This window comes from Aspergillus tubingensis (genome assembly GCF_013340325.1).
Source record: "Aspergillus tubingensis WU-2223L DNA, scaffold_3, whole genome shotgun sequence".
Classification (NCBI taxonomy): Eukaryota; Fungi; Ascomycota; class Eurotiomycetes; order Eurotiales; family Aspergillaceae; genus Aspergillus; species Aspergillus tubingensis.
The window spans coordinates 1,298,172-1,321,169 of NW_023336277.1; the positions used below are offsets into that span (position 1 = coordinate 1,298,172).

At 50.2% G+C, this 22,998-nt stretch overlaps 11 protein-coding genes across 11 annotated transcripts; 7 read left to right on the forward strand and 4 right to left on the reverse strand.

The window, feature by feature from the left end:
• Positions 1 to 78: 78 nt before the first annotated feature.
• On the forward strand, positions 79 to 2,411 carry AtWU_01619 (Zn(II)2Cys6 transcription factor; the record flags this gene model as incomplete). The annotated part of the gene is made up of 7 exons (XM_035496733.1): positions 79 to 122; positions 189 to 234; positions 288 to 661; positions 729 to 1,269; positions 1,326 to 1,364; positions 1,424 to 1,492; positions 1,542 to 2,411. 7 exons carry the CDS (start codon positions 79 to 81, stop codon positions 2,409 to 2,411), a joined length of 1,983 nt encoding a protein of 660 aa, XP_035352626.1.
• Positions 2,412 to 3,607: 1,196 nt separating this feature from the next.
• AtWU_01620 (polyamine oxidase) lies at positions 3,608 to 5,433 on the reverse strand (the record flags this gene model as incomplete). The annotated part of the gene is made up of 7 exons (XM_035496734.1): positions 3,608 to 3,863; positions 3,916 to 4,833; positions 4,888 to 4,913; positions 4,971 to 5,021; positions 5,079 to 5,207; positions 5,254 to 5,284; positions 5,345 to 5,433. 7 exons carry the CDS (start codon positions 5,431 to 5,433, stop codon positions 3,608 to 3,610), a joined length of 1,500 nt encoding a protein of 499 aa, XP_035352627.1.
• An 850-nt stretch (positions 5,434 to 6,283) lies between these two features.
• On the forward strand, positions 6,284 to 6,972 carry AtWU_01621 (uncharacterized protein; the record flags this gene model as incomplete). Its single annotated transcript, XM_035496735.1, has 4 exons — positions 6,284 to 6,352; positions 6,535 to 6,624; positions 6,690 to 6,714; positions 6,770 to 6,972. 4 exons carry the CDS (start codon positions 6,284 to 6,286, stop codon positions 6,970 to 6,972), a joined length of 387 nt encoding a protein of 128 aa, XP_035352628.1.
• Positions 6,973 to 7,084: 112 nt separating this feature from the next.
• AtWU_01622 (CFEM domain-containing protein) lies at positions 7,085 to 8,554 on the reverse strand (the record flags this gene model as incomplete). The annotated part of the gene is made up of 3 exons (XM_035496736.1): positions 7,085 to 8,181; positions 8,238 to 8,379; positions 8,432 to 8,554. 3 exons carry the CDS (start codon positions 8,552 to 8,554, stop codon positions 7,085 to 7,087), a joined length of 1,362 nt encoding a protein of 453 aa, XP_035352629.1.
• A 940-nt stretch (positions 8,555 to 9,494) lies between these two features.
• Positions 9,495 to 10,872, forward strand: AtWU_01623 (FAD-dependent oxidoreductase; the record flags this gene model as incomplete). Its single annotated transcript, XM_035496737.1, has 3 exons — positions 9,495 to 9,646; positions 9,715 to 10,524; positions 10,587 to 10,872. The coding sequence occupies 3 exons, from the start codon at positions 9,495 to 9,497 to the stop codon at positions 10,870 to 10,872; spliced, it is 1,248 nt and encodes a 415-aa protein (XP_035352630.1).
• A 131-nt stretch (positions 10,873 to 11,003) lies between these two features.
• On the reverse strand, positions 11,004 to 12,713 carry AtWU_01624 (putative extracelular serine carboxypeptidase; the record flags this gene model as incomplete). Its single annotated transcript, XM_035496738.1, has 1 exon — positions 11,004 to 12,713. One exon carries the CDS (start codon positions 12,711 to 12,713, stop codon positions 11,004 to 11,006), a length of 1,710 nt encoding a protein of 569 aa, XP_035352631.1.
• A 1,352-nt stretch (positions 12,714 to 14,065) lies between these two features.
• AtWU_01625 (uncharacterized protein) lies at positions 14,066 to 15,313 on the forward strand (the record flags this gene model as incomplete). Its single annotated transcript, XM_035496739.1, has 1 exon — positions 14,066 to 15,313. The coding sequence occupies one exon, from the start codon at positions 14,066 to 14,068 to the stop codon at positions 15,311 to 15,313; it is 1,248 nt and encodes a 415-aa protein (XP_035352632.1).
• A 997-nt stretch (positions 15,314 to 16,310) lies between these two features.
• On the forward strand, positions 16,311 to 18,010 carry AtWU_01626 (glycoside hydrolase family 76 protein; the record flags this gene model as incomplete). The annotated part of the gene is made up of 3 exons (XM_035496740.1): positions 16,311 to 16,401; positions 16,459 to 17,159; positions 17,231 to 18,010. 3 exons carry the CDS (start codon positions 16,311 to 16,313, stop codon positions 18,008 to 18,010), a joined length of 1,572 nt encoding a protein of 523 aa, XP_035352633.1.
• A 459-nt stretch (positions 18,011 to 18,469) lies between these two features.
• AtWU_01627 (serine carboxypeptidase S28 family protein) lies at positions 18,470 to 19,386 on the reverse strand (the record flags this gene model as incomplete). The annotated part of the gene is made up of 3 exons (XM_035496741.1): positions 18,470 to 18,811; positions 18,870 to 19,098; positions 19,154 to 19,386. 3 exons carry the CDS (start codon positions 19,384 to 19,386, stop codon positions 18,470 to 18,472), a joined length of 804 nt encoding a protein of 267 aa, XP_035352634.1.
• A 1,112-nt stretch (positions 19,387 to 20,498) lies between these two features.
• AtWU_01628 (similar to An12g05910) lies at positions 20,499 to 20,906 on the forward strand (the record flags this gene model as incomplete). Its single annotated transcript, XM_035496742.1, has 1 exon — positions 20,499 to 20,906. The coding sequence occupies one exon, from the start codon at positions 20,499 to 20,501 to the stop codon at positions 20,904 to 20,906; it is 408 nt and encodes a 135-aa protein (XP_035352635.1).
• An 870-nt stretch (positions 20,907 to 21,776) lies between these two features.
• Positions 21,777 to 22,859, forward strand: AtWU_01629 (M4 family metallopeptidase; the record flags this gene model as incomplete). Its single annotated transcript, XM_035496743.1, has 1 exon — positions 21,777 to 22,859. The coding sequence occupies one exon, from the start codon at positions 21,777 to 21,779 to the stop codon at positions 22,857 to 22,859; it is 1,083 nt and encodes a 360-aa protein (XP_035352636.1).
• Between the last annotated feature and the right edge of the window lie 139 nt (positions 22,860 to 22,998).

The following is a 22,998-nucleotide window of genomic DNA, read 5'->3' on the forward strand; positions in this document are numbered from 1 at the left end:
ACTGACCTGAAGTGATATCCGGATTCAAGAAAAACAGCGTTTAATTATAGAGATACAAGGAGATAGGAGAGAAAATATATGCCTTCCACTTCTCGACCGGTGAAGGTGGCGTGTCTGGCCTGGTAAGTTGACGCCGAGTGATGAATCCACGGGGATTGATGCAAGGGACCAGAATCTAACATGAACAGTCGAGCCTCCAAAATTCGATGTGACGGGCAAAATCCATGCGCTAATGTAAGTCAACTGTATTTCCAAATTAATAATCGATCTCTAGTAACCCGGTGTAGTGCACTATCCATCGACAAGAATGCCGGTATCAACCCAGTCGGCGAGGGGGTGCTCGACGGGGCCCTGTTGCCGCCGAGGAGCGGGCCATGAAAAAGGCCCAACGACTGCAAACTGCAACCAGGGTCAATAATCATGCCGTGACAAATGATGATTTTACTCCGGCTCAGATATTGCAGATCAATGCAGCCACCCCGGTTTCTCTTCCATCTCCGTCTCCGATTGAAACCGGATCCCGACTATCCGTTACGTTTCAGGGAAAAGACAGCCCGGGATTTCCGTTATCGCCTAGAGGCCCTAGAACCGGTCAGGAGCTTCGGGAGACTGTGGGCCATCCGACACAAAGCCTCCGTGCTTATCGGTGTGATCAGGATTTGTATGTCGTACCCATGCAATATCCCACCGGACCTTAACTGACAGATCCTTGTCCGATCGTACCCTAGGATCAATGCTTACTACATCTTCATACATCCATACCTCCCTCTACTACCCCCACCGGCTGTGTCCCAGTATGTGGACAAGCCTGTGGCTCTGAGTATGCGGTCGGCCCATGTAGATGCATCTCATCTGCCTTACTGGCCGACTACCTCACTGGGCTTGGCTGTGGCAGCAATACTGACACTGATACCCCTACCGGGTGATGCGCGCGCGACGGAGAATGAGGCTGTCACCTTGCGACGCTCTTACGCCGATTATTTTGCACGCTCAGCGCTAGATGTATCAGAAGAATCTCTCCAGCCGTCTTCCAATTCCGATCTCACGCAGGGCCCATGCAGCCCCTTGCATCCGGAGATTCCCCGGCAAATGGAGCCGGTCCTGGCATTAGCGCTTCTCAGCCTATACGAATGCTGCCAGCGAGGAAATGTCTCCAAGATGCGCATCCGAGCCAATCAGGCATTAACCATGGCTATGGATCTATCGTTACATACGCAGAAGTCTGCGAATAACTGTTCCGACGCGATCCGTCGTTGTTGGTGGTCGACGGTATGTCACATGTGTTCTCTCATCCATAGCCCAGAAGTTTATGTTAACTGTCGCAGATGTTCCTCGTTTATCAGTCTTCTATATTGACAGCTTCGGTCTGTTCGCAACTTTCAAATCGCGTAGACATGACCTGGCTAACCCCGCAATATACTAGGTACCCCTCATTACAAGCGATGACTTCCGCATTACCACGCCTTACATAGTAATTCGTGGTTGTCGAGAGGTGCGCAACTCCCTTCCTCTTGACGTCCATGTCTTCTAACAAGCCTCAGCCATGGCCCTACATCTTACAAGCACAATGCCTCCTTCACCGCAGCTGCACCATCACCCGCGAGTTCTCCCACGAAACCACCCATGATCAAGGGTGTCTTCCCTGTTCATTCCACAACGAACTCAAACACCTTGACTCTTCTCTTCTCGATATAGCCACCGAAACAGACCGCTACCGCTGCATAGCTAATTGCCAAGGCACGGAAGCCGACGCGGAGCGCGTGCTCTGGGCAATATCGCGCGTCCTAATTCACACGGCTAGATTGCTCATCCATAGAGTTCGCGCTTTCCCTGACCGTCCTGCCGATAGCTTTACGACTACTTCCAACAGCAGTACTAGCGGAACTAGCACCCCCCTCTCTCCGTCCCGAAGAGCTGAAATCGATGCCATAATGCCATTTGATGAGCAAGAATCCATGCGTGTCTGCATTCGCTCTGCGCTGTTGATCTCTCGAATTTTCCGTCACCTGCCTACACCGAATCCGATGTACTCTGATACTCCTGCCGATGGAGAGACCTTTGGATATGGATTCGGGCTCGGACTTAGTAGTGGAGAGTCGAGGCGATCGCTGAATTCACCACGCTCTCTACCTTACATGGCCTGGTGTGGGATGCAGAGCTTCTATGTACTTGCCATGGTGTTGTGGCGCGTGCGGGCGGCCTTGTCCGCGGGTAATTTGAGCAGTATCTATAATCTGTTAGATCGGCCGACTGAGCGGACGGCGATACAGGATGCAGAAAGGCTCGAGGAGGAGTTACACATGGGGATTGAGTCGCTGAGAGTGTCAATGAAAGCGGATGGGGTATATGAGGGTGTCGGGAAGATGGTTAGGGAGTTGGAAAGCGCATATGATGCTACCATGATGGGGTGATCATGGTATCGGAGAGCGGAGTTGATTTTCAGCCTGGGCAAAGACCAGTTATGGAATAAATCAGACTAAACCTGGAACGGTCAACCTTTTGGGTCAATCTGAACCAGGGCATATCTCGGTTTTCTGTGCGGGGTACAACAATGCGTGACCAATCGGCGTTTGACGGAGTGAGCTTTCGTATTTCGGCGGAAACGGTATCCCCACCTCGGCGTCTGAACTCAACCATTCGGAGTAAAGTCGGGTTGAGCGCTATTTTATGTTGACGCAGATTGTATCGACGTTTATTGGCCAGCTATCGATATTAATTAAAATAGACCAAATGGCGCATTTGCTAGCACATATTAGGCGTCGTTGTAGGAGGACGCGCGGGCTACGATGATTGAAAACCGAGTGGAGGACTGAATAGCATGGCGATCCACTGCATCTCGTGCCCTGATACCTGTGAAGCATGCTGAACATGCCCGGCCGAATGGAGAACAAGTCTCTGGAAAATCTATACAAGAAACATAGTTCTTACTGATAGGCCTATAACACTTATCTGTGACAATTTCAAACCTGGAATGTTAAATGATGATACCCTGGACCCGAATTGGAAGCTGCTATTCTTACTAGTAATAAATGTTACCCAATTTGCAGCCAATTGGATGATTTTCCTAATCATAGACGAAGTACGAGATAGTATTAACAGTTATGGCCTAAGCCAACTTATTTAGTGGTGATTCTTACGTGAATCTCTATCTGCTGTCCAGTTTATATATTAATCAGGCTATATGGCTATCGATCTACGTATAAATGGTTTTTACTGTGATTTCAGGTTTCTCTATTGGCACAATACCGTTGTGGGTAGTCGGCAGCTATTCTTTCGAAAGCTTATGACTAGTTAAATATATTTGAGCGTGGTATTTCCTCTGCAGACACAGTTTCACCCACCGGAACTTGTACAAAAATGATCAACAATTGAATACGATCAAATAAGTGGATATGAATATAATACTATATAAAAAGACCATCCTTACGGTACTACTAGAAAGAAGTAGAGTACAGGAAGGCAATGTGGAAAATGATAATACAAGTGGGACTAAATCCATGTAAAGGCCATACGCCAAGCTAAACCTCTAATCATCCATCAGCCATTTCCGCAAAGTATCCTCTCACCATCTGTCCCCTCTGCCATAGAACCTACATGGAATAACCAGTTACGCGAACTCAAGAATCGGAGTAGTGCCAACCCTTCCTCTATCAGGCATACAGTCACCCCATCCTGGACCGTCGTGACACGAAGTAATAGACTTCGCCGCACGCTTCCCTTCATAGTACGCACCATGCAGAAAGCCCGAGAAGTTTGGGCTTGTAGCCTCTCCAGCAAAGAAAACCCGCCCAACATTCGCTCGGAGATTCCGATGGGTCTGGGCAGATACTGCGGGTGGCCAGTTCGAGTACGAGCCGTACGACCTGAACAGTTAGCATAAAACACTCCAGCCAAATAGCTAAGGAAGGGTCCTACCAAGGCATTTGCGTCCACCTCGCATAGAAAATGCCTATCGGTTCCGGGATGGTCTCGTCCCCAAAGATCTTGCGCAACACTTCCATAATCTCAGCTTGGGTCTTGTCCTCGCTTTGCCGCTCAACCCGATACGCCTGGTCGTTGACAACTGTAACGACGAGGATATTCGATCCCTCCAGCACCCCGGGAACATCCAATGGCTGAAACAGCGGATAGTAGCCTCTAGTATTCGGGTCGGCGTAGTACAGATACTGGTTCTTGGGCCAGAAGGAATGCGGAAATTGCATGAATATTTTGGTATACGTGACCATTTCGAAGCTCGTAATAGCATCTTTCTTCCACCTTGGTAGCTCGGGTGTAAACTTCACAGCTTCAGGATGCTGCAGCACACCCAAAGAAAATGTCATAATAGCGTACTTGGCTCGCACACATTTCCCATCCGTGCTATGTACTGTCACGGAGTCATCGTCGTGCTCAATTTCTTTAACGATGGTGTTTTTCCGAAGGCGCCAAGCATTCTGTCCTTCGAAGAGTGGATCTGCTACATTCCTGAGGATGATGGAGAACCCACGCTGATCGAAGCTGAACTCCTCTCGGTGAGAGAAGAACTTGGCCGTCGCATTTGTGGTTACTGCGGTATAGATCTCGGAAGTTTCTTTTGCCTTGGCTGCTGTGACCGAGTCAAATGCCAGATAGTCGGCCAGTTGCTCGTACTGATTTGTCTCTTTCGGGTTCCATCCCTGCCGCCGAAGGGCCGCGCGGTATGTACGGTCTTCTAGGTGGTGGTGAAGTCGGATGCCAGCGTCGGCGAGGACCTTGGAGTCGGCATCGCTGACAGCTTTCAGTGCGTTGAAAAGGAGCTCGGGTGGTATTTCTCCCGTCTGGTCGTATACCGTGGCATTCTCGACATCACTGGTTCTGGTGTACGTTAGTCGGCTGTGTAGTATTCAGTATTGGTGAGGGAGAACATACAGTGTGCGGAGGTTGGCTTTAATAGCCTGTCTTAACTGTCAGTCATACTCTTTGCTAGAATGATGCGTTCTCGTGGATCCTACCAAGTCCCAGATGGGATTCACGTGTGTTTCGGGTCCACCAGTTCCGTGTACCTGGCACCCATGTTAGTTTTACACCTCTCAATAAGGGATCGAAGAATAGCAGCACACCCAATTAGCCCCAGCCTCCACTACATATTGTTGCCCTTTGCCAAAGGTAACCTCGTGCATCCGCCCACCAATACGGTCCTGATACTCTAGTACGATAAAATCTTCGACACCGTTCTTGTGCAGTGTTTCCTGCGATCATCAGCATGGCCCCACAAAAGTTGCAACTCGAGCATACTGCAGCAGTCACGCCCGCCACACCGGCACCTCTTCAGAACGTCAGCTCGAATGGTAGAAACCTTCAATTCTCGATGGATAGAGAGCCTTACAATATGACCACCTCAGTTTCCGTACACGTTCTAGCATTTCCTACTACCGCGAAGGCAGTGAGGGTTGCTGCTATTCTGGCGAATCTCATGGCTTACTACTGCTTTGGTTGGACTCGGTGGCCGCCATCACCTGAGGGGGTATACCACATTTTTATACAGTGATTGGAGTTTGACTTTCATTCTTTAATTTCTATTGATCCATACTGTGTAACATTCATGAAGAATAATGCTATTTGTTTGGCCAAAGCTATGCAGAACCTTGCGTATTCTGGGGTTGTGTTCAGAATCTGGCATTTATGCGAAAGGGATGCAGGGCCAGGAATCACGAACGCGTCGCGTATGCATGTTGCCGTTTCTATATGTAGATGACAATCAAATAGAGCCATGAACTTTTACGAATATTTACTAAACGGTGATTTGGTTTGTATTTGCATCCTCAGTGGTGAAAACTTGGAATAGCCTACAGGTCTCTTACGGAGGACGACTGCGTACAAAGTCCACATGAAAACTCCATTTGTAGGGTCTTTATCGCCTCGGTACATACACTTCCTGATACAGAAGGCGGTATGGACTTTTCTTGAAAAATTTGCTCATCAAACCAGGCTAAAGCCGGAAAAGAAAGCGAAGAGATAGAGTCGATATTTGAGAAGCAAAGAGTACGTCTTACCTAAAATACGAGTTCAATTGTCTTCCAGCTCCTTGTTGAACTACTAATCCTTTAAATCCTTCCAATCCTCCGGGCCTCGGGTTCGGCGACTTTTGAGTCTCGTCACCGGGGGAAATTCTGCTTGTAGTATTTGTAATCATGCCATCACCTCCGCACCAGGTTTCGAACTTTCGAATCTTCTTTTCCTTCTTCTTTTACTGCACTTATCTTCTTAGATTATTTTAGATCCTGGCACTAGATCCCCGATCAGTTATTATCTTATCAAAGTCAACATGGCCTCGTCATCTGTCTCCCTTAAGGCCTCGGCCTTTTCATTCGTTGTTCTGTCGGTCGGGCACACGGTATGTCAGCTCTAGCTCCTAGGAAACTAGCTAGTAACCCATGGCGTCATCGACCCCCTACATCTACATGAGCTCCAATGGCCACAATAACGAGTTTACAAAGTTCCTACTATTCAATTGATAGACACTTGTCCACTTATATCATCTATTAATACAGTCATGTGCTAACAAATAATGACCAGCTCGGAGGAACCCAATGGACCGCCGAACCAGCCTATCGCACCATCGCTGGCACCAAGCCCTGGGCTCTCGGCATTGTCGGCTGGTTCCAGGTAATTCATCCACCACCCTTCATAGCAATTCGCAAGGCAACCATAGATACTAACAATACCTCTAGGGAAGCGCCTTTTTGTTCACGACCGGTAAGTGTTCTCTAATTAACTCCAAAGGAAAAAAATCAACTAATAATTCTTATAGGCATCCTCCATTACCAATGGGCCCGCAACCCCCGAGCCCTCCAGGAACCTACTAACAAGGCCATCGCTATCATTCTCAATGCGGCGCTGTGGGCTAGCTCGGCATGGTATTTCAAGCATGGCATCAATGAGAATGGATGGGCTGTCGGGGCTGCGGCTGCGTGGCAGGCTTGGTCGGTTGTGAGGGCTTGGTTGAAATATTAGATTTTGGGTTAGATGATATATAATATATGGGGGTAGAGTAGTAGATTTGACTGAAGAATATTACTCGCATTTAGTATCGTTAGACATTCAAAGCTCATTATTACATCAATAATCACCCGCTACCACCCTCTCCCCGACTCTCAGCCTTCGACACATTATCCTCTCCATGCCCTGCAAGCACCCTCCGGATCATATCCTCTCTCTCCTCCAACGTTTGCAAATACTGCAGCCGCTCTCTACTCCTCGCCACTCTAGCTAATTCCTCCTGTAGCTCTGATGAACTCATCCTTTCGTACGCTACTACTGATGCTGTCGACTCCCCGTCTCGAACGCCATCAGAAGATAGCTCAGCCGGCGCTTCACCCAACGTAGCCGAGGCTGACGATGCGACCTCACCACCCACAGCACCCTGCTTAGCATTTATTCCATCTACACTGACAGCTCCAGATTCAACCCGTGCATCATCCCGCCTCGGCCTTCGAACGGACCCAGTACTAAGCTCAAATACAGGCCGATCCGCCGAGTTATGTACAGGCCGACTATCGGACTCGTTGAGTGGTGCGCCGTCGATCTCGGGGAGTACAGTCGTAATATTCTGAGTCAAACTCTGACCCTTCCCTTCCGCATGCTGTATCGTTGTGGCCTGTCCGCTTTCCTCACTGGTACTGATATCACCAGCCTGTTGCTTCCTCTTCCTGCGCCTTTGAAACCAAGCAAATATTAGAAGCGCAATGATAGCAACGCCGATGGGTACCGCAACCCCAATCCCGGCCTTAGCCCCTGTAGACAAACCTCCCGCATTATTGCTATTAGATGAAGACGTTTGAGTTGCCACAGATGTCATGCGCATTGTTGAGACGAGGCGAGTTTCTGTAACTGTTACGACGTTGGGTTGTTCGGAAGTAGTTGTAGGTGTGTCGTCATCTGATGTCGTAGAGTCGGTTGCGGTACTGAAAATTGTTTGTGTTGTTGTGCCGACCTCGGACTCATCGGTCGTGGTAATGACCTCGGTGGTTAGTGGTAATGAAGTCTCGGTTGACGATGTTGATTGTGTGGAAGCGTAGATTGTTGTCACGATGGAGTAGATGGTCTGCGCATCGTTGATAAACTCGGCTCGGCGATCAAGGTTAACGTTTGCGGTCATGTAGTCTGGGAGGGTTGGGTGGATGTTGAAGAGGTTGCAGAGGGAGAGGAGGGAGTTGGGTGTTACTGTTTATTGTGGGTTAGGGCGTTGGTTGGTTGGCAGACGGGGAGGGTATACTGACGTCGCTGGTCGGGGTTGATGGGACATTGGTGGAAACATGATTGGAATTGTGTAGTTGCTGCTATAATAGATAGGCTGGTGCACAAGCATGCGTAGTCGGTATGTGAGCAGGTGGATAGAATCTGGGGATAAAGGCAGTTTAACTAGGATGATGAAAATTAGTGGGAGGTAGGGGATGCGGATCGGGATCAGTACTGAGCAGCGGGGGATATCGCGGAACTTGTGAGCGACGAGGTGGCTTCTAGAGGTAGCGTCGTCAGACAGTGAATATTGTGTGTTGATTGAGAAGAGTTGTCGTATAGCTTGTTGCAGGTTCATGGTGGCTTGCAAAGGATGCGCCCTGCATGCTGTAACCGGTGGGTAAACGAAGCCTGTGGCGTCGGGGTTCGGAAAGAAGTTGGGGAATTACGGGGGACCACCCCCATTATCTATGAAGACTGGCTGGGGAAATGTTTTGAGTTGTCCTGGCACCGTGCAGGGGACCAGCGGCCAGTGCCCAGACTGATCATCGTGTGTGGTGAATGGGTATCTTGAGTTAGGTCCTTACTTCCCCACCCACTGCCATCCCCCCCATAATATAGTATCGTTTGCTGAATTATGACTCACACTGCTCGAGGTACAACCGTCATTATAAGCGTATCCAATACCAAGTTGACAAAATCCAATGTTCAAACAGCTGGAAAAGAACTGTGGGATTCCCAGGTGTGGAATGTCTTGGCCGATGTTTTGGTCTCAGAATCGCCGACATGGAGTAGCCACGAGCACGCCAGCTGCACGCCGCCGGGAAACTTCAATGTAGTCTAACATACAATAGGCAGAGGGAAGCAGCTAAATGCAGCTGGTGACCAGGGTTATAGGACTCTGATTAAGCTCATTGGTGAGCCGGGAATCAATGCTCGGCGCTAGCCGAAGCCAGCGCATGGCGGTTCCTTATCTATCCGTGGATCTCTCGGTTGGGAGCCGATCAGCGTTATTCAATAATGAGTATGTCGGTGCTTACACGGACTGGATTGCCCTAGTTATGTATTTATGACTACATGAGACTTTCCATAGTGGAAGTGTATACAATATCTTGAGGGTCGTATTATCCATATCCTGTCACAATCATGCCGCCGTTCCTCCCGTCCGGACCTTCCGCGGACTCTCCGAACAACAAATCTCCGTCTCACCCTAATAGCTATAAAACCCACACAATCCCATGGTTTTTACTACAGAAACAAAAAGTTCATAAAGTTCGTATCACTGGTTCACATTAACAATGTCCTCCCCAACCGTCCTAATAATCGGTTGCGGCATCGCCGGCCCCGTCCTCGCCATCCTCCTAAAGCGCAAAGGCTACAACCCTATCGTCTTCGAAAAGGTTCAGGCTCTCGGCGATGCCGGTGCATCATTGATGATACAGCCAAACGGGTAAATATTCTTTAGTTTTTACCACCCCAATCTTTACGACATCTCATCCACTGACAAAAACATTACAGAATGAAAATACTCAACCTCATTACCCCCAATCACCCGCTCCCAACCATAACACCCCTCCAATCCCTCTGGCACGGGACAGCGTCCGGCAAAACACTCGGCCACTCTACTCTCCCGTCAACCTACATTGACCGCTACACCCAGCCCGCAAGTGGAATAAAGCGCAGCGTACTCAATCTCCACTTGAAGACCACTCTCCAGAAACATGGTATCCCACTATACGAAGGATACCAGCTCGAGAGCATCCACGAACACGTGCACCAAGTAATCGCATCTTTCACCAACGGAGAATCAGTCACAGGCTCATTCCTCATCGGCTGCGACGGAATCAAATCATCAACGAGAAAACTCCTCCTCTCCCAGAAAGCAGGAATAGCCGAAGGCCCACCTACATTCACCGGGTTGGTTCAGGTAGCGGGAATATCAAAGACCCCTCAGTCCATGGCTGACAAAGTTATTTCCCTGAGTAACTGGTATGGCGAGGGCGTGCACGTTGTCGCATATCCTATCTCTACTGAGGATATTTCCTGGGCGGTTACTATCCCAGATACAGAGGGTGAGGATAGTACGTGGCGGGCTGCTACTGCTGGAACCGAGCTGGAATCTCTACGAGGGAAGCTGAGAGTGAGATTATCTGGCTTTGAAGACTGCATTTTGGAAATGGTAAACACCGCAGATCGGATCATCTCGTATGGTCTGTTTGACCGACGGGAGGTTCCTGCCGAACAGTGGTTTTCTGATCGTGTAGTATTGGTCGGTGATGCGGCGCATCCGACGAGTCCGCATTTGGGGCAGGGGGCAAATCAGGCTTTGTAAGTTATACTGTCTCTTTATAAGAGGGTGATTCGGGTGGTGCTAATGTTAGTTTGGGTAGGGAGGATTGCTTTCATCTTTGTCGCATGCTTCCGGATCTGAGTTTGGATAAGGCGAACTGGGGTGTGGTCGAACAGGGGCTATCGGGTATATTCGAGGAGTTTGCGCGGTCGAGGCAGCCACGGACCTTGATGTTGGTAAGGGAGGCTCGTCGGCTTGGGGAGCAGCGTGTTGTCGTGGGAGGGCCGGAGCGGTGTCGCGAGCGCGATGCAAGTATTGCGGATGCTTGGAAGGATGAGAAGGCTGTGGCAAGGGGTTTGGACGGGTTGTTTAGAGAGCCGTTCTGAGGGTGGTTGCCTACTAACACAGGGAGATATTTCTCGGGTAAAGTATGTTCTAAAATGTGTACATAATGTTCAGTGAACGATCATGTTCACTATGGGTCGTTCATCACAGCGTAATCTACTTCACCTCAAATCTACAAAACAGTCTGATAAATATTCTCATCCACATCAGATGATTTTCCCTTCCACTCATTCAGCCACACCCCCACAAACCTCACCACTTCCTTATGCACACTAACAATCTCCTTAGGCGCCTTCTCGCCATCCTTCTCCTGCTGTCCCGACAACCCGTTCTGGTCCCAGTGATGGACTGCACCTCTCACACCATCCCACACATCCGCCGCCGGGATATCCAACAAAATAATAGGCTCGCTATCAGTCGACTTCCGACTCTGCCAGTCGACTCCGTCAGCTAGTGGTGTCGAATCGCGCCACGGGTCCGCCAACCCGCCAATTATCGCGACGCGCGGATACGAAAAGTTGAACCCGCCAAATTGGTTAATGCGCTGAACATCTGGCGGTGTCTTAATGCCAAATGTGTTCGGGCAGAAGGATGAAAGATAGGGCAGGTCGAGGAGACGAGAAATAAGGGGCTTGATATTCGAAGGCACGGAGGAGCCCGTGGTGAAATATCCCCATTCGACGCACACCTGGTAGTTCCAGCTGGTGCCGGAGTCCTTAGTGAGGGGTTGTGGAACAGTCCAAGTTGTGACGTTGGATGATGAAGTCTCGGAGGATGAGTCGGTGAAGACTTTCGAGGTACTGAGGAATCCGATCCAGTTGAGGAAGTTGTTGACCAGGGTTGTGTTGGAGGGATCGTAGCCTGCAGTTTGGACCAATTGCTTGACTGATGCGGAGATGGGCTCGGCGGTTGAAGGATACAGCAGATCCGAATGGGTGATGTTGTTGCAGAAAGCACGGAAAAGAGGAGTTCCGATGGACTTGTCCCAGTTGCGGGACTGAAACGAGTCCAGACCGTACGAGAGGGAAGAGACAAAGTCTTGGTTACTGAGGTTGGTCGCGGAGCCTCCAAAGACGGATTTCAGTTGCTGCGCCAGCGTTTTATTGTCGGCGTGATCGATGAGAATGCGATCGACGATATCAATTGACGTCTGCAGGGTGGAGATACACTGCGATGGGCCGTATAGTCGGATCGGCTCGTAGTATTCCCAATAGTCGATGATGGCCTCCGTGACGCCGGACGACGACACCGCCCCCCAGTAGAGATCAGGGTAGAGCTTGCGGAGGAAAGCGACAAAGGCACCAGCATAGGAGCCGCCATAGGCAATCCATGGCGTGGTGGCTGCCGTGAGATCGAGATGCTCCAGACCGGGGAAGACAATATTCGAGGCGAAGTAAGCGTAGTCGGCGAGCGCCTGCTCGGTGGTCAAGAATCTAATGTTCTCGGTAGTGAGGTTGGCGAATGGGTAACTCTCGCCGTAGTAGCGATGTTCGAGGATAAGGCCAACTCCATTGTAGGCTGCAGCTAACTGATTAACCACCCCTTGTGAAAGGAAGGGAATACGGTCGCTTCCGTCTGTTTCGCCTGCAGCAATCACGAAAACAGGCCCTCCCGGCTGGTAATGGCTGGTGTCAAGCCAGTAACGCAGGCCAAAGGTGGCATTGGTGTGCGGCTCATAGCGCGATTCGTTGTGAAAGTGGTCTATGGGTACGGAGAGGTTGTACACCGGGAAACTCGCTGATTCTTGGTTGAAAGTGTCCTGGTGAGGCTTGCTGAGCTGGCTGAGTTGGTGCAGATGTGGCACCCGCAACTCCAGGGGGCTGGAGTCTAGGGCAACCGTCGAGGCAATCAGGGTCCCCAGAAGGGGAAGTGAAAGGAACATGATGGCCGTGCGATGGAAGAATTTGGGGAACGCCAGAGTTTATTAACTCCCAGACCCTTATGCGGGGTTTATTTGCGAGCAGAGCTTTATCTAATCGGTGGAACTGCCGATTGCCAATCAGTCTAGGTAGTCTGAAAGGCGTGATGAGGTTGGGACGGCGATCGGCGCGGTATCCGTCGGTCTCCCGGCGTGGCTGGTATCTGCACTCCCCAATAATTGACGGTTATTCTCCGCTCTCCTGCATTCTGCTCACCTTCTCATTCTACTCGTCATTCGGAGGTCGCCATTTAACTGGTGTCGCTCAGAACGAATGACCGCCGAGCCATTGGCTCCGACAAACCCACGATGGCGTAACATATGCGGGTGTTCCCTGCACCGTTGCATTTGCTTAGGAGGATCACGTCTTGATCACCCAATTGATCGTGACATGACTGTCAAAGATGGTATGAGCACTGTAGGGTGATCTCTTGATCCATATCCTTTCCTGAAAACAACCAAAGATGAATTCGCCGAAGGCAGGGATCGAACCTAGGATACTCTGTTTTCCATCACGTGACTCGGCGGGCAGAAGCGGAGTCTGAGAGTCAACTATTCTTAGTTGTTGCTTCAACCCCTGTTTGTGTGGGGGCGCTTTCTGCAGCTTCACCACCCACCAATGCAGAAACCCGCTCCTATGCCGACCTAAGTCTTTGAGCCTATTTTTCATGAAAACTGACTTTTTTTTTGTTGTAGTAAAACGAAGTTTTCAAAATGCGGCGATCTCGATCAATATGTACATCATGAGCAGGACAACAGTCTCTGGCATCACATCTCACTCAAGCTACGTTTAGGGCTGACAGGAGTCATCGAAAAGCATCAAGTATCGCCCAATGGCATTAGGCTCTACTGATGACATGTTGGCAACTCTACAGTATGCGAGTGATACGATCCCCTAAACCACCAAAACTTCCAGCTAACTCCATGCTAGGAAACTTCGGTACAGCCAGGAATGCTAATTTGGGGCCGCCCCCAACTCTCACCGTCGCACGCGAGCTTCCATTTGCTCTACCACGACATGACTACGACCGTGTCTTCAACGCAGCCACCCTCCTCTCACATCATATTGGAGGAGAGTGGACATATCCAATGCTACGCATCACTTCGCCTCCACTCATGGAGGCAGGCTGTGTACATCATGCCCCCTTTCGCCCCAACCATATGGCCTTATGCAGGAACCAGATCACCCCCCTATGTCAACCCTCCTTCGTCCTGCGTTTGAAGTTCCTCAAATCTTTCTGTTCCTATTGGGGTCAGTCTCTCGCTATTCTTCCACCTTTAAACCAGTTCACTGTCTCGCCGTGGGCAACAACATCATGGCATCACGCTCCTTTTCCTCCCAGTCCCTCCTCACCGGCTTCCTCTTGACGCTCATTTCCTCTCCCTTCGCGATCGCCGAGCTCACTCTTGCTTCCAATCCTCAAACTACATCCGCCCCCGTCGAAACCGTCTCCCTCATCGATGCCAGCGGCATCCCTATCACCACCGCCAACGACCCCGCCGACAATGCTTGGGTCATCCCCTTGACTGGACCAGCCAGCGCTCCCACCGGCGCTGCCTGGGGCGCGCAAATTCAATACAACAAGGACCTGGCTGGAGTCCTCCCCGTCGCATTTGGAACACCCACAACCACCGCCAAACCAACCGCAACAGCGACGGGAAAGGCGACATCAACAACAACAGCAACGTTTGTGTCCGCCGGCTCACCTGGCCAAAAGACCGAGAATCTCGATCTCGAAATTGCGTTCAGCAACACACTCCTCCTATCTCAGGACACAAGTCTAAACATAACCTCCACCACAAACAAAACCAACTCAACAACCATCCCCTCCCTCCCCGTCGGCCTGAACCTCGGCCTCCAAAACAAATGGAACGGCTCCGTCGTACTGGGAGGCAACTACGACTCCAACCGCATCTACGACGAACCACACTGGCAAACCACCCCGGAAACCAGCGCCGGCAACACCAGCTTCATCGATACAGGCATGCTAGATATCAGCGCCGTCATACTCCAACTGTACACTACCCCCAACGCTACAACCAGCAGCGAAGACGCAGAATACCCATTCGGTGGCACCAGCGTGCAGGAGACGAGTAAATCGCTCCCCGCCACGCTGGATTTCAATTCTGAGGTCCTGTCCGTGCCGGATGAATCCTGGTGCGGACGAAACATCTCCATTGTGTTTAATCCGGATAGCGAGTCGTACCCAATATTTGATATTCCCGTTTGGGACGAGCTGGTCCCCAAGCAGAGATGTCAGGTATCCAGTGGGAAGGTCGTGCTTGGAAGGCCGTTCTTCCAGGCTGCATATGTTTATGTGAACTCGGCGGGTGATATGTATTTCAGTTCGATTACTACGGATGATGTGGATGTTGCGACTAAGCCGTTTGATTTGCATGTGCAGCTTTCTGAGGCGGTTAATGGCACTGAGACTTATGGGGGAGAAAATGGAACGGCGACGGGGTCGGGAAGTGATGCGACGGGGACGTCGGGGGCGGGGAGGTTGAGTGTTCAGGGTGTGTGGGCGGTGGTTGTGGGGATGGGGGTTTTGTTTCTCTTGTAATGTTGATGGTTCGTTGATGTCTTTGTACGATTTGTGCATGTGTATGTTATGATATTGTAATATAGTTTGGCTTCTTTGGTCTGTTGTATGATAGGCTGATTTTACTTGATTGGGTGGGTTGGAGATCTATACCCGTTGATGGCAGCTGGGAGCTATGCTTTTTGTTAAGTGAATTGGATTTATGTCATTATCAATCTTTCAGCTTCGGGACAAGTAACCAGATGGAGTTGAGATAAACTGTTTACAGAACTGAGTAGGGACCAGCGCCGTATCGCCAAATCAGAAGCCGCAGGTTACTTCATGGATAAAATCAAAATCTACCTCAATGCTACGTATTTTCCATTGTCTGCTCATAATGCTCAGATCCGCCCGACAATACGTAAAGAGTCTACCTTGATAAGCTAACTATCGAGTACAATTCGTAGACAAACACTAGAGACAAACAGATGACTCCACAACGCCCGACCACATCGCACCACATCACATTCTCATCTAACCCCCAACTACTAAACATCTACCTTACAGTGGCTGAGCCGCACAGCCATGGCCATTAATACCTTGGCCATCTGGCTAGCTGAACAGCTCACACCTGCCAATCTTCGCTTCTTCCACAATGATTCTTCTCCGCCGACCCACCACGCTAAATCCATCTCACGGACGAAGGATCGTCGCCGATTCCCACGCGTCCAGTCCGTAGACGACCCGACCAATCAGCACCTCCATTTCGACTGCCCTAAATGCTACCCATGTGGATCGGAATAAAGTTGACAATGAACAGCCATCATTGTACGGAGCAATCGGATAATGTCCGCCAGGTGCGAAGAGCCTTACCTGCTACATGGTCTAGTCCAGGTGGAATGCATGAGGCTGAAGACCCTGTCAGCATGGGTTATTAATGAGGTATAGGGTGCTCACACGATGGGCAAATCTTTCATTCCGACCGTTTCGCGAAGTGTAAAGCTGGTTGAGCGTCATTACTTTCTTCAGACTACTAGTCATGGGTTTCAAGCAGTTAGGCGGGTATGCTGCTGTGTTTGCAGGGTTGGTGCTAGGTGTTTCTGCAATTGATTTTAACATCAATAGCACCGGTATGTGAATTCATCTGTTTCTGCAATTACAAGAAGGGTCCTTAATACAATCAACAGACACCATCAAATCCGCCTCCGCTATCGAATTCACCAACCTCCTCAGCACCGCCAACTTCAACGGCACCGTTAACCCCATCTACAACACGTCCTACCCAGAAGGCATGCTCTACATGTCCCTAATCCCCTACTGGAACGCGTCCGGCAACACAACCTACAACGAGTTCATTATCTCGCGCATGCACAACCACTCCAAGAGCATCTTCACCGGCGAATGGGAAGAAATCAACGTTCTGACCAGCGACTTCGTCACTTGGGGTCTTGCTGCAATGGCTGCGTCAGAGGCGGACTTTCCGGGCAGTCCAACCAACTCGTCATGGCTGACCTGGGCAAAGAAAGTCGCGTATACAATGGAACTGGTTGTCAGTCAGGGGTCGATATGCAATGGTGGGCTGTATGATGATGAGAGTCAAACGCATGGGACGGACTTCGATTGGTTCAACAACGGGGCGTATTTCCAGCTTATATCGAGGGTGGCATATGCGAGTGATGGCGATGATCAGGGGACGTATGCGCAATATGGAGCGAGTGCGTGGTCATGGAGTGAGAAAAATGGCATGGTGAATACCACGGATTGGTCGGTGTATGATCTGGTCTCGAATACGACGGCGAATGCGTCGACTTGTCAGGCTGTGGATACCGCGAGGTGGAGTTTGGCGTATGGGCTCTATTTGAGTGGTGCGGCGTATATGTATGAAGCGGTAAGCAACATCATCCCCATTTCCTTTGGGTTAGGAATGGGTCATTGTGGGACCATAGCTGACAGCCGCAGACCAAATCTGACATATGGATGACACGGACCGAAGGACTCCTCAATAGCACGCTAGACACATTCTTCGTCGACGACATCATGGTAGAAGTGGGCTACAGCAGTGCCAGTCTAGGCACCGCCGAGCAGTCCAAGCTATCAGCTTACCCCTTCAAGGGATTCCTAGCGCTGTGCCTTGCATCCGTGGCAAACCTTATCCCGGATTTCGCCGGTCGGATTGTGCCGCTCCTAACAGACACAGCTGTGGCGGTAGCCGAGCAATGCGATGGAACAAGTAACCAGACTGTCTGTGGTTCCGACTGGGGGTCTACTTCGTATAATGAAGATCCTTCGTTCGAGAATACCTGGAATGCCGCCAATATCTTCGCCTCGAAGTTGCTTGCGCCGGACATTTCCAAATCTGGAAATACCCCGAGTAGCGGCAATTCCACAACAAGTGATACAACCAGCAAAGACGAAAATGGCATTTCGAATGGCGCGATTGCTGGTGCCGTGGTTGGTGCGGTGGCAGGCGCGGCTTTGATTATCGTGGCGGTCTTGTTCGGTCTCCGGAAGATGAAACAGAAGAGAATCCCCGTCCCTACGAATGAGCCGGATGACATTGAGTATGCCAAGAAGAACCCAGCGGAACTGGCGCAGGGATCTTACGTCCCCGAGATGGATAATGGAGTGGTGACGGAACTACCGGGGAAGGCTGATGCGACTATTCCTCATGAGGTGGATTCAGCGCCGGTGTCTGAGCTTCCAGTCAGAGCTAACACGATGCGTTATGAATTGGCATGATAGCATAGTTTCGAGCGGCCATGACTCTATAGAACATAATATTAATATAATGATCTTACCCACGTCTAACAAGGTCAGACGTGCTTTGTCTTGTGCTATAATTAGTACCCAGACGCCTAGGAATGCCCCGATAATAGCTCACATATGTCCAAGATACAGCATTCCTCCTTCTCCGTGTCCGATTGGATTACAGGTAAAGTGTAGAACTCAAGAAAAAAAAGAAGAAAACATGAGAAAAACGCACTGTGCAAGACATCGCTAATTCCACCCCCAGTAGCAAGCAAAGTAGCAATTATATAACAGATAGGAATTATATGCATAAGGATCCCTCTTCTCAGACAATTCCGACCCACTGTATCATCTAATTATACCCCATTTCTCTACTCTACCCACAGTGCTTCTCGACAATAATACTCACATCACCTCACTGTCATCCAAATATCAGCGTTGCTCAAAGAATCATGTAACTCTAGGCGGAATAGAAGGCCAATGAGCAAAGGCAGAGAGGACATACTCCAGCTCCTCAAGGAAATTTGACATAGAATAATACCGGCCGGAGTCTGGTGAAGGAAGCGTTTCGTAGCCAGTGAGGAATGTTGATGGCAGTGGTTCAATAGTCTGCTGGTACTGATAGCTTCCATACAATCCAGCTTCTTCCAAGAAATAAGGATAGTTGTAGTTGTAGCTGTACTGCGATAATGTGTTTCCATCACGCGCGTACTGGTATTGCCGTACCTCTTCTTCGAATCTAACGCGGCATTTTCGTCGCTTGTTCCAGTTTTCGCGCGAGCTGAGAATTATCTGCACAATGGAGCGTCAGCATTAGTATACGGGGTGGTAGGTAGTGTCTTTGGCTCACACTAGGGACTGAATGGATGGTTATGTTCCAGAATCGGCCAAGTAGAGACTTTCCGTCTGTAGAGTCATTGGATGTTGGAGCCTCCTCTGAAAGTCCCCAAATGCTGGGCTTTCGCTTCAGGGAGGGCTTCCTGGGGGCTTGTGTTGGGGGTGCCTCGCTCGGTGTTGGACTGGGGCTTCTGCTAGACTTCAGTGGGCCGTAGAGCCAGGTAATGTCGCTATCTTTGTCCCTACATTGAGTCAGGATGTCACGATTCTGGAACGCAATGACTGGGCTGGACTTACCATGAGATAAACGCTGCTGGCATGCGAATAGTCTGCCTGGTAGAAGCCAGCCATGCTCTCCAAAGAGCATTTTCGAATCGACATCTAACAAGACTGTGCTGGTTTATCTGGCGAACATGTTTTCTAGTAGCCCACATCTCATCATACGTCCAGGAATGTGCAAGATAGTCAACATTGACTTTGGCATCTTCTTCAATCCAGAGATCATCGCGCACAGCCCTTGGTCGGGACATGGTAGCCTCAAAGGGGCTTAGGTATAGGGAACGGGAAATGAAAAGAGGGAAGGTGGAGGGTGGCGATAGTGACAGGCAGTGAATGGTCGTCTCATTTAACTTAGTCGCAATCTTCAACCACCAGTAGGAGGGTGAGGATGACTGGACTTAATATACAGAACGGCAAGAATGCAAGCACGCTCTGTCTATCTACCAGGCGAATGTCCGGTCTACTCCATCGACACTTCGCTAGCACAGTATCAGTCCCACAACTGATAAGAGCTCTACATGTCATACTTCAGTCTTCCACTCAGAACACGGGCTAAACCAGACGCGTGAATCTGATATCGGGCTTGATTGGCGAACCAGCATCTACAAAAGGTCTATTTGGGGTAGCTCCCCGGTTGCGGAGAGCTGGAAACACGGTGCGCGGAGGAGTTGCAGTGGCCCAGCCGCCCGGGACAGCCGAGTTACCGAAGATGGGGAATGGTGGACATGACAGCCGGCGCCACCAGAACCAACGAGGCCGAGCAGGGAAAGAGGAGTTGTAACCATGGGGTGACATCTGGCCTTGTCAAGGGACGCGTCCGGGGCTGTTGGAGTCTCCCAGCCAACCAGAACTTCGCTGGCTGGCCGGAACATTCAGCCGCCCAATCAGCACCCCGGATCCCACATACTACGCCAGAACATCAGAAATCTGACTCCTGGCAATGCCCCGAAATATGCTCTCGGCTGCAATATCCCCGATCCGTGGCGACAGCTGGGAGCTCTACTTGAGTGGGGATTCTAGGCCTGCCGATGAGCGATATGGGATTCCCGATCTCCTTCCTTAACGAGCCCAGCCCTTCCTGCACAGCCATGAACCACCGTATCGACTACATCGCTACCATCTACCAGCCTAGCATACCATATCTTCCATAGACTGATGATGTCTGCGAAGAAGAATGCTCGGCGTTTTCTCGCCTCGCCTGCGGTTGTCGGCCCCGCCCTATCTCGTAGAGGATCCATATCAGAAATTTTCGCGGGGAATGCCCCAGGTCGTAGACAGGCAGAAAGTATTTGAAGCAAGCAGGTATCGAGCAGAAGTACTTCGCACCCTCCATCACACTCCCCTACTCTATCAAATAAAAAATATGCCTTGGTCCCTTGGAAAGTCCCTAGGCCTGATTGGTCGCGGGCAAGAACCACTCTCCTTCTCTCTTACCGGAAGCCCTACTCTTTGCGCGAACACCCCTTACATCTCGGATCTCAACGCCTCGAGGCTTCTCTCCACACAGGATCGTACCGAAGCAGATGCCCGCTGGACTTACCACACGGAACGAGATTATGAACCTGAAGACAGCTTCAAAGAGCACGCCGTGTTGTGCCTTCCGTGTTGCCATCATACCGAAGACAACCAGCCGGGTATGGACGATACTCCTCTGGATAGAAAGGCCCGTAATGCTCTCGACGAGTATTCCAACTCTTTCGATGAATATCGTCTGCTCAAACGGAGGTTGTCTACGTTAACGCACTCGCCACGGAGCGAGAAAGCTGCATAATCGTCACAATGTCGTGCAATCAGCTACGATGCATGCCGTTTCTGGAAGCAAATCAACCTCGCCTATTTCATGGCGCCACCACTGATCGGGATTTTTTGGAAGAAACCTGTAACACACGCTTATTTTAGAGCGAGTCGCTGTATGTAATTTAACTGGCATGAAATGCATGGTTGGACATTTCGCATTTCTTATCAATGCATGCACCTTCGACATCGCTGTTACTCTACTTGACTGCAAGCTGCTTTCAGCACGACTTCTATAGCAGATTCTGTATAGCACATTCAACAGTCTACTGGTCTATATCAAAGATTTTGAGATGGACCCAAGCGCAATTTCTGGCTCTAGTAATAATGAGTGGTAATTCCTTATCAAAGTCTACAGATGCAAATACTTTGGCTTTATTGCTATCAATTCTAGAATTGCTGAACGCAGGGCTGGAATGCAACGTAGCTATCTATGCACTGGAAACAGTAGCAGTGGCGAGAATTTTAGTATTTCGGAGGACTGCCGCTACCCTAATTCATGGCGGCGATCCAGACCTGCCTTCGAATCTGATCTTAGTCAGGCCGCATTGACCATACTACTGCATATCCATGGTCGATGTCAACACGAGATATCTTTATCGTGTTACAAGCTTTCTACGCGCAATTTTCAGGATGGCTGTGCATATAGCATCCCTGTTTGATAACACGTATGTGTACAACTGATAGAATTGTCTAGGCTAATATTATTATTGCTCGCTTCGTAGATACTACTGTTAATTCTAGTATACTCAGTCAAGGAATAACAAATTGCAATTAGTACTATCACCGCCCGAAAGCTCTATCTTGCTTGACACATTCTCAAGGCACCAAGCCATCACGACCAGCCATGTCCAACAGGGACCATCACACCTGCACCTTCATCCAACCTCAAATCCTCCACCACATCAGCACCTCCCCAATCGCCCCCTCCAAGGCCCGACGCGCCGCCTTCCGCACCCTCACTCTCGCCAACGAAATCCACCACACCCGGCTTTCCTCATCCCCAAATATCTCCCTCACACCGCACGCCCAAGCCCACGACATCTACGACTGCCGCAACAAGCGTGGTCTCCCAGGCCTCCTCATACGCACCGAATCCTCCTCTGCTCCAACCACCCAAGACGACACCGTAAACCACGTGTACAACAGCTTCGGCATCTTCCTCCAATTTCTTTCATCCGTGCTGGGCCGTCGATCCATCGACAACGACGGTCTCCGCCTCATCGGGTGTCTCCACTACGACAAGAACCTAAACAATGCGTTCTGGAACGGGCAGGTGGTTATCTTCGGCGACGGGGACGGGGTATACTTTACTGGGTTCCCGAAAAGCCTGGATGTCGTTGTGCATGAGCTGATGCATGGAGTGACGGATCATACGGCCGGGTTATTGTACGAGGGACAGTCTGGGGCGCTGAGTGAGAGTATCTCGGATGTGTTTGCTTGTGTTGTTGAACAGTGGTGGAGGAGACAAGGCGTCGAGGAGGCGGATTGGGTGGTTGGAAGGGGGGTTTGTGTTTGGCCGAAGGGAAAGAAAGGTGCTGGTGCTGGTGTTGGGGAGATGGGACTGAGGTCGTTGAAGGCACCGGGGACGGCGTATGATGATGCTCTTCTTGGCAGGGATGGGCAGCCGAGCCATATGAATGGGTTTGTATATACGGAGAAGGATAATGGGGGTGTGCATTGGAATTCGGGCATTCCGAGTCATGCCTTTTACCTTTGTGCTGTGGGCTTTGGGGGACGGAGTTGGGAAAGAGCTGCGGTGGTTTGGTATCAAGCGTTAACTGATCCGGGAGTTGAGCCGAATTGTAGCTTTGAGAAGTTTGCATGCGTGACGGTGGATATTGCGGAGGCGATGTTTGGGGGAGAGGCTGGGGGATTGGTGAGGAGGGCGTGGGTGGAGGTTGGAGTTGAGGTTGGAGAGGTGTTGTGAACGGTGAAGGATTGATGCTGGCTGCTAGGATTCATGGATTTGGCTATGGATTTAGTAGTGTTTGGGGGTTTTATTTGGGTTCGCAATTGCCCTTTTTATAATTCTAGACGGTGCGAAAAATACTATAGCCATGTCCTAC